At 41.2% G+C, this 10,367-nt stretch overlaps 1 protein-coding gene across 1 annotated transcript in view; it reads right to left on the bottom strand.

Moving 5' to 3' along the window:
* The window catches only part of sardh (sarcosine dehydrogenase), a 54,664-nt gene that overhangs the window by 41,471 nt on the left and 2,826 nt on the right, over positions 1-10,367 (bottom strand). Inside the window, exons 2-7 of the mRNA XM_037752855.1 lie at positions 9,621-9,810; positions 8,288-8,424; positions 7,485-7,663; positions 5,590-5,769; positions 2,580-2,703; positions 2,258-2,358 (exon numbers count right to left, since the gene is read on the bottom strand). Of these exons, the coding sequence (XP_037608783.1) occupies positions 2,258-2,358; positions 2,580-2,703; positions 5,590-5,769; positions 7,485-7,663; positions 8,288-8,424; positions 9,621-9,805 (906 nt within the window). The 5' untranslated portion in view covers positions 9,806-9,810. The remainder of the gene's footprint in view (positions 1-2,257; positions 2,359-2,579; positions 2,704-5,589; positions 5,770-7,484; positions 7,664-8,287; positions 8,425-9,620; positions 9,811-10,367) is intronic.

The following is a 10,367-nucleotide window of genomic DNA, read 5'->3' on the forward strand; positions in this document are numbered from 1 at the left end:
CGTGTCATTTTGTGTGTGTGTGTGTGTGTGTGTGTGTGTGTGTGGGCTGATGTCTGTGTACATGATGTAGCAGTAATGCTGGTTAAGCTGATCTTAAACTACATAACACAGAGAAGCTCTGACAGCCCCCCTAAAACCACCGGCCTCTAGAGGATGAGCACAGTCATGCATGAGTACACTAACTAGAACTAACACACACAAGGTCCGCAATCAGAGGTATACAGTGGCTCATGTACACAAGCCGTGTCAGACATTATGTTATAAATCTGCATGCAGTGGCTTCCTCAATGCCCCCAAATACTCACATTATCAGCATTAAAAGGATGCAAACTAAACAATTTCCCTTCCTCAAAAAGCACACGCATCATTCCAACACTCCCTAAGAGCAGTCTAGACCATTAAAGGTGGAAATCTATAATGCCACAGTGCCCCCTGCTGGTCATACAGACTTAATACACACAGATGAAGGGATTTCTGTCTCTGTGGGAACGTCTATTTGCTATATTAATACAGACAACAGTACATATTAGTGGTGCACATTGTTTACATTTATACTAGACTTGCTATTAATCTTACCGTGGCACTTGATCTTGTAACTTGTCACTTTAACTTGCTAAGTTTGTCATTACTTGCTCTTGTTCATTCTTGTAAAGTTTTGTGTAGTTTCTACTCTTACACCAGTTGTATATTCCTTTTATTTTATTTTATTTTTATTTATGTATTCTAATTTATATTTTCACTTCTCTATTTATTTGTACTTATTCGGTCTTTCCTGCTGCTGTAACACCTGAATTTCCACTCTGGGGATCAATAAAGGCTTATTGTATCTTATTTCTTCACTCTGTATGAGCCACAAAAACAAATAAATAAATGACATAAATAGTGCTGTTGTAATCAGGAACCTCGTCAATCTTCTGGACCCTGTTCAGAAATCAGGTTTAACGAACTCTGAGCTGATGAACCCTGATGATGAACACAGTGTTTTTGGTTCCAGAACAGCTGATCAGAGTCAGTTCAATCAAATCTGATTATGTTTACTGTAGTGTTAAGCTTGTGCATAGTAAATGACAAAAGCCATCATCAGTGGAGCTCCAATACTACGATTCACCATGGCAACAGGTAAATAAAAGGCAGAGCCTCCCTTTTAATCTAGTGGACCTAGAGATATTAATGCATGTATGTATATGCGGACTGTGCACATTTCTCATCATAAAGCAGGGAAAAGTGTCAATAATACAATAAAGGTTTATTCAGCGTTGTCCATTAAGTCATTGTCTAGACTTACATTACAAGATCTAGACTTACATTTCCTTAATAGATGATAAAGTGGTGGAAGCTGACTGTGTATTAGGCTGTAGCCTACATTCAGCTTTAATCTGACTGAATGTGAGGGTAAAAACAGCTGTTCAAAGAAATGACTGACTGTGCATAAAAGTGGTAATTTTATACAGTCCTGAGTAACAAACTAATATCCTACCAGGATTTTGATTCCGATATACAGTAAACCTTGGCTAATTTTTGTGCTTTATTACACCGCTTTGTTGAATACTTGATTCCGATTGGTCAATCACGACATTCTACGGTCTGTTATTTCTCTATAACAGACCGTTGCTATGTATAACAGACTGTTGCTATGGGCACAGTTCTGATCTCGGACTCTGGCGGTCTGCTTTTGTGTCAAATTATTGATTTAAAAAATGATTGATAAGTAAGTAGCCGTGTAATAAGCGGGATAATGTACAGCTAGCGGGTCATTGTTGTGAAATAAACCCCTTTAGGGCGGCGTATGGATCCACCCTTCCGCTTAGTGTCGGGGTGCCGCATCGCCCTGTCGGGGTTTATTTCACAACAATGACTGGCTCGCTGTACATTATCCCTTACTTGATGCACGCCTTGATACGGACTGAACGAATGAGGAAATAAAACGCCGTGTCTGGCTCTGTAAGAGGAAGGAGACAGAAAAACCCAAAGTTTGTTAAAGAAAATCTGCCAGTGAGCAGGTTAGGTTCACAAAGTTTCTTCCTGGAACTGAAAATATAGAGTTTCCCTCATCTCAGGCTTAATTAACTCAGAGTTTTGTGTCTTGTATTGACAACAATGCGCCAAAAAGCAATAAAACACAACAAAATCAGACCTGCCATTTGCCAGCGTGCTATCAGAGCCTACAGAACAGTGTGCCAATGGTTGTTTGTATTTTTAGCACAATATATCATGAACCACAGTCAGGCTGTTCAGATATGACACATGGAGGTCCTACCTGTATGCCTTCAATCCTCTCTGTCACCACATAGGCATGATGCATCGCAACAAGAGGCACTTTGACTCCAGCCATGTCCCCCAGCTTGGTGGCCCACACACCTGCATGTAAACACATAGAGACAAAAATGTTATAAAAATGCAACCTTTAAATCGAGATAAATGCAAACTGGGTAAAAACACCTATAAAATTGCACCAAATTACTTCTTTTGCATTAAGTATCAACCCTCTGGAATCTCAGGGAGATACTCCTGATATCAAGAATGCCTCACATTGTGTCAAATACATGTCAAATGAAACCAAAATGTTTTTAAAACCTCACCTGCACAGTTCACCACACAGGGCGTCTCAATGGTGCCATGAGGGGTCTCCACTGCCTTCACCCTCTTCACACCAAAGTCATCTGCCCGCACTTGGATGCCAGTCACAGGGCAGTTCTCGATCACCTGATTTAAAGATATACATTAAAGATAGTGTACATGCTCCGCTCCACCCTGAGTCCCTGTGTGTAATGTAGGGACGAGTTGTACAGTAAATCATTCTAATAGTATTGTAGCACTTTTAATATCTGCTTACTGAGGCTGTGAAAAGATTTTCTATTCACAAGTCTGACAGCGGTAGGGGTTCAGTCTACTGAGTCAATCACAATTTTGCTGTACTTCATAATCCTCTTCATATTTTCACAATTCCTCAAAGATCGCTATACTGTAGACTACTGTAACATGTTATAAAAAGCTATGAACACATAAAGTAGCTCTCTGTAACTGCATGCCAGCGAAGGTTATTTACATGTAACAGCAAACAAAGCAAAAAAACAGTATAATACACACATTCTGCCACACAATGATCACATGGTTTCAGTGGTTTCAAGTGCGATAATCTAGGAATTGTGACATCATTGTTTAAGAACAGTTATCGGTAATTATGTTCTTATTTCTATGATAGTATTTTTGGATCTGATAGCCTGAGCTTAGCCTGCTTTCCAGCAGCCGCGCAGTCTCAGTTACCATAGTGACCTACCCAAAAAGTTACTTTCATGAGGCCAAAAGGTCAGACTAATGGTGCCTTCAAATAAAGCTTGTGAGCTCGTGATTACAACATGGGAAGTCGTGCACACGATATGCTTGGCGTTCAAGTGGCTTAGTCGTGAGAACACTGTTGCTAAGCAATGGCAATATTAACGTTACTGTCGGCGTCTAGAAGCCACAGAGGCTAACAATTTAGCAAGCTATAAGGTGGGTAACATAATGCAGGAAATGCAAAGGCATTATAACAGAGAAAAAAGATGAGGCCGTTGGGAATATCAATTTTCCTCAGACCTATTATAAAATTGCGAAGAAAAACAATATTTGACTAAAATTACAATATATTCACTTATTATGCACCGAAATATTAACTTCCATGGCTTCCATCATTTCAAACACGTCCCACTCGTAAACTCGGAGCTTTCAGAAACTTTCCACTTACAAGGTCGTGAATACCACAAGAGGGGGCATTCATATGGACTCTTCTCGTGAACACGGTAAACACGACCCCATTAGAAGGCACCATATAGCCTAAAGTTATTATTTTATTACTAAAAAGGCTTACCTCTAAATTTATATACATTACATGTAAAACCTACATTGTGTCCCTCAATTGTAGCTAAATACGTAGGTCTCACATAGGCTAGAGATCAGTTTAAAAAGTATGCCGTTGTGTTACACATTTATTTACTGCCATTCAAGAAACAGCAATTAATGTTTCGCTGTACACAAGGTTGTCTCCGTAGGTTGCGACGTGGCTATCTACACTAGATTATCTTGTTCCAATAAGGGTGCTATATAAACAGTACTGGCAGCTCACTAATCTGGAAAGGCAGGTAGAAAAGCAGAACTGTATGTTCCATTCTATGGCTGAATAATTCTATGACGAGTTGATTGAGTATGGTTAATAGCTCCTTCATGTGAAATTAGTGAACATGGAGGTTTGATTTTCTTCCATCTACGCTCAGCCTTTCTATAATCTCTTCCATGACGTCGAATGGAATCATCTATCCAAGGGGACGGAATGACTACGGTATCAATTGGCTTGGGAGCACAATTCATTAAACCACTTAACGGAGTCATAACATTGGAAAACTTAGGAATTGTCTTGGACATATCAGAGAAGAGAGCTGAGAACCGAGCTGCAGAGTGCTCATTAAAGATGGCATATTGTATAGTTTGTTTCTGAGAAAACATTGCCTGTAGAACTGTATCAGAAACTAAGTCAAGAGATATGCAGGGAGTTCAGAGTAAAAACAAGATCAAGGGTGTCCCCGCAGTAATGTGTGGCGGCAGAAACACTTTGCACTAGGTTAAATGATTTTGCAGTGAGTTGAGTTTAGCTCCAACGATCGGAAACACTTCATCCTTTAAGGCCCTGACACACCAGCATTTCAGGCTGTCGATGAGTGTCTGTTGCCCAAGATTTTGCGGTGTGTCCCGCATTGTTGGCACTAGTCTGCCTGTGTCGGAGGCTTTTGCTGCTGAGCTCGTCGGTGAGATAAATCGCAACAAATTGGCTGTTCAGCTAAAACAGATCAGTGCACGAGAAGAGAAACCGAAGTGAAGAAAACAAGCAAACGAGTAAAGTCAATAAGCCACACACAGAAGGCTCTTTTCATTTTTCATCTTCATCTCATCGGATCATTCCAATACACGGATATTTTCACAACGACATGGCCGGTCTGAAATGAAGCTGATGAGTAAGAGTGGTGTGAAAATGGTCGGAAAACGCCGCTTTATTTCATGTACGTATCATAACAACGGCTTGTATATCCGGCGGCCTCGGTTTTCCAGTTTCCCTTTTTGAATGATGAATACAGACTACCGCTACCTGCCGGTATGAAGAGTTATTACATCTCACCCAGGTGCAGGACGTACAGTACGTGCTAACTGGCCGTCGGCTGTAGTCTTTGCGGTGTGTTTGAGTGCAAACTTTTTGGTCAAGGCACAAGCGACGTGAGGTGACGCAACCGTCAGCCTTCGTCGCTGCTAGTTCTTTGATGTGGGCTTGGTGTGTCTGGGCCTTTAAAGCCAAGAGATCATTTTCCACACACAGCCATGATTTTAGTTGTTTAAGTTGGTCAGCTTGCTTAGCCACCAAACGGGGTAATCATCACACAGTTAAAAGTTAAAACTAGATATCCAGAACCATCAAGTCTAAAAAGGGCGTTAAAGACTACAAGCGATTAAAAAGGGTATTAAAAACTAGAGCGTTCAAGCAACAGCCAGCCACACAGCTGCATATCCATGAATAGAACTAAACATTGTGTATACTGCTGGCCCAACAAGAAAAGCGCACATTACCGTGGCTCCCCGGGCGGAGGCAGCTCTGGTCAGGGTGGTGCAGGTGCCTGCTGGGTCCATGGTGCCATCTTTTGGTACATACAGGGTTCCATACAGATCATCAACATTCATCAGAGGATACAGGTCCTTGGTCTCCGCAGGTGACAGGACGTAGGACTCGATACCATAAACTTTACCCAGCTAGGAATGAGGGGAGATGGCATGTTTTATTGTTATGGTCTTGCCTGAGAGAGATTTTTTTTTTCATTTAAAGATGATCAGTTACTTGTATCACTTTTATTCTACAGCAAATGAGAACACTTTGCACAACACTCCCTGAAGCATATGCAGGAGGAGCTGAGTTATAGTGACTAGTCACGGCCGGATCAGTTTCACACCATGTATTGATTAGGTAAAGCTTAAAGTGAACTTTGAACCTCTAACACACATAATCAAGATAAACAAAGCCCTTTCCCTGAATGTGCGCATGTGTGTGTTGAGCAATTAATAACCAAATATTAACTCTGCGTTTTAAAGCCCCAGGGAGTAGTTTTGTTCCAACCCATTAATATACTTATAAACCCACTAATTTCCTAGATGGAGCCTGTGGTTTACGCACATATTAAGTTTCTATCAGGTATTGCTCTTTAGTAATTATGACAACAGGGGTCATTACCTCAATAATACAATTAGTTATGAGCCATTACTTTTTAGAAGCCCCCTAACTGACAGAAACAATCAGTATTTTTTTTTTTTTTTGAAACGTGTTACTTAGAGAAATCAAATCACAGTAGAAAATACAATCATTTATATGCACTAACGCAGCATGGTGGAGCCTTCCACGGATTTACAGCTAGCCCACTTTGGAAACAAGCTAACGGCCGGGACACACTGGGAAAGTAAGCAGCGTGTGTGCGTCGCGGCACCTGTTGCATTTCATTTCGGCGCCCATGTTAACAGGTTAGAGCAGCAACACAGCCCGAGATTCAAGGTTTTGCCTATTTTTTCAGCATGCCGCACGCGGTTCACAGCAAGAATAGACAGTGAGAATAATCTTTTGACAGTAAATTGACATCATACCAGCTACATTACTACAGTTTCAATGTCTACACCTGTAGAATATGTCACAGACATAAAAAAAAAAGTTCATATTTATTTTTAATTTAACACGCCTCTAGCATTTTTTTTCTGAAGACAGAATTCCTTCATTTGTTAAAAGAAGGCTTTTATTCTGAAATATCTGCAAGACAGTGTTGTGGAAAATGCAATGACTTGCACAGCTCCATAAATGAATAGAGTACCGGCTTTTAATTGTGGATTATTACTACACACTTCTTAACCTTTTTCTGTCCAAAATAAATATCAATGACATTTATGATGAAATGAAATGGCCATTATGAAAGGCAAACTATACGTAGACAGAAACGGCTTGCAGTGGCAGACTAGCAGTTCAGCGAGGTAGCCGTCACTCGCTGTTCACGTTCCCAGTGTGTCCCGGCCATAAGAGAGCAAACAGCTTTTTCTTTGTAGTATAAATGTGTGTGAATTTTACAAAAAATATTTTGCTTAGCTGATTTATTTTGACTTTTCGTGTTCTTAAAAAAAAAAACGGTAGCAGCCACCTACTTTGCAGTGAAATAAGTGACACCTGTCGCTATGGAAACCATTTAAAGCTATAATGACGGCCCCTAATGCCTGTTAATTACATATTCAATGACTTAGGCTCAATGCAATGGAGGAAAAGTTCTGATATGGTTGTTCAAATGTTGATATTTTATCACGTGAAAACCAGTTACGCCAGTTAAACCCTTGCACTGTACAAACATGTACATGCAATAAGCCTTTAATTATACTAACTCATTATCTCAATGCAAAGATATTTTCCTCACAGTGGCCAAAAACATCTCGATTCTTACCGACATGAGGCGCTTGTACTCGTCCAGCCTCTGCTTGTTGGAGGCGATGAAGAGTCCTCCGTTCTGGATCCAGCCTGTGTGGAGACCCGTCTCCTCCTCCAGGTCTTTGCTGATCACATTCCTGGTGTGGGCTAAGAGCTCTACCTCTACATCACTGGGACGGAGCTGCCACAGCAGGCCTAGTGAACAGACACACACATCGGAGGATTTACAAACAAATGCATGCCATGTACAGTACAGTGTGCAGGTGAACATACAAACACACAACTGTGGGCACTTTATCTGCAGAGACCTTATCCAGACTTGAAGAACGGGAGATAGAGAACAAAGATAATGTAGGCAGAGTAGAGTAAGAGTCAGGGTGGATGGTTTAAACAGTATCTGTAAAGCCGCGTTTCCACCAAACAGTCCAGTTCAGTTTAGTTCATTAAACATTAGCAAAAGTTGTGGATAGCACCTGGTACCTTTTTTTGGTACCACCTCGGTTGAGGTTCCGAGCGAGCTGAGCCAATCCTAGAAGGTGGAGTTAAAACACTGACCACTGATTGGTCAGAGAGAATCGTCACTAGCACAACACGGGACATCCTGCACAAAACCAAATAGCCAAGCTACCTTTAATATTTTTTATTCACTCACGAGACTACACTGAGGTGGGACTATCCGCAGTGGAAAACAAATAGAGAAAAGTACCAAAAGTGAGTTGAGTCGAGTCGATCACAGCCGTACCATGCAGTGGAAACGCGCTATAACAGTGCACTTAGAAGTACTCCTTACATCTGTCCTTATTCCATACGGTTTGTTACCTGCAGTGTGCCAGGTGGTGCCAGCAGTCAGTCTGTCTCTCTCCAGCAGAACTACGTTGGTCATCCCCATTTTAGCCAGGTGGTAGACGGTCTGACAGCCCAGACTGCCTCCTCCGATCACCACCACATCCGCGGACCTGAGGCAGGTGGCAGATAACCACATGGTGAGCTGAGAACATGACTTTCAAAGTGGGATAAGAACGACGTCACTTAAAACTCAAACCGGCGAAACCATTCACCAAAAAGCCCAAAACAAAAAGGTAATTTTAGTTACTTAAAGGTACTAAATAGAGCGTAACTATTGCCTCCACACGGCTCTCAACATGTTGACGGCTGCTAACAGCATTAACAGTGAAAAAATCGTCAACAGTGCTGTTCTGCAACGGCGCCGTCGGTAGGGACGTTATCAGTGCGTTATCTGTGATCAGTTAAATCACAAACCGGCCATCGTTGTTTGGTTCAGTGTGAAAAAGCAAAACCGGCATAATCAGCGGATCTTATTCATGGCACTACTGCAGAATCTCAGTGTGAGAAGGGCTAAAGACTGCAGTTCACATTTGCTGCTAGATGCTGGATATACTAACGTTACAAACAAACTCTTCTTCACTTCCCTGGAGTCAACGGGCAATAAGCAGTTTTCAAGAACACTGCGAGCAGCTTTTGCGGGGCCCCGAATGGACACAGAGAAGCTTAGATTACAACACACACACACAGAGAGAGTGAATTCATTCTCTGCTCAGGTAGCCATTACTCCACTATGTCTTTACATAGCAAATAGTTGTTTGCTGTTGTATTAATGCTCATAATATTTTGGGAAATCAGTCTCCAGTCTCTATACTAAGCTAAGCTAACTGGCTAATAGCTGTTGCTTCATATTTAACGGACAGATATGAGAGTGGTATCGGTCTTCTCATCAAATTCGCGGCAAGAAAGCAAATAAACACATTCCCGAAAATACTAACCTATTGCTATAAAGCTTTTTCCGCCTGAAGTTAAAATTATTATTTATTGTTTTTTATTTTATATATTTATTAAACTGCCAATCAAATGTCTTTGTTTTCAGATTGTTCCAGACCTGAGTGATCCAAAGAGTTCCTACAGTCTGTTCAGGCCTTGCAGAGGTTATCATGACCATTATTACTCAATCAGCTGGTCCATAATGTATTGATCCATTAAACAAACCCTCAACTTACCCAGCTGTGTGCTATTAGTCATGCCAAATCATCTCATGTTGTAAGAATTCTTAGAAGTCTTGAATTGCAAAAACTACTGGAAGTCAACGGTCACTTTTACAGCACATAATACAGTAAACACAATGCATCTATAAACTAACCTAGGTAAAGGTTTAGTGGGTCCAGAGGAGGCTCCAGCCTCTTGTTTGAGTATCTTCTCGTAGGGAACACTTTTTTCCTTGGTGGGCTCTGAGCTGTAGGACCGAGCGGTCGTCCGGCACAAGGGAGAGAGAGGAGGCCGCACTGCCGACACCACCCGCCGAACTGCGCTCCCAAGGAAGGCCATGGCCCCTGTGGTCAGTCAGGGGACACAAAGGGACAAAGTGATATTGTAGAAACATAAGTGGATTGTATTGTCATAGTAAAGTAAGGTCATAGTAAAGAAATGTATAATGCAACTGGTTTCAAAGTTCTTTACAGAAAAACATTTCTGAACTACAAGGAAATGTATACACATGTATTCTGTATATTCTGTATCTGCTTGTTGTGGTTGCAGAGGATATGTCACACTTATTTATAGTAATTAAAACGGGTTTGAACCGGCAACCATGTTGAGATCAGTTGAGGAAATACAAGCACCGTCCACCAGCCTGAGCAAACTTTCTCATTTTACAGCTAAACAGTACACTACAAGATGTTTCTGAAAACATTTGAGGTGAGAAATAGGCATAACAGTAACAGAATATTGACTGCAGTTTTTGAGGGGTTCCAATGAAAGTAAAAGTGTGAACGCCGACCCCGTTCTCCCCTACACCAAATTGAATTGTGCATTGTTTTATACATAATATGGTGGAAAGATCCAAGAAAATTCAAGCGAAACTGATGGTTTGAGACAATGTAATTTTTAA

This window comes from Sebastes umbrosus, chromosome 19 (assembly GCF_015220745.1).
Source record: "Sebastes umbrosus isolate fSebUmb1 chromosome 19, fSebUmb1.pri, whole genome shotgun sequence".
Lineage (NCBI taxonomy): Eukaryota > Metazoa > Chordata > Actinopteri > Perciformes > Sebastidae > Sebastes > Sebastes umbrosus.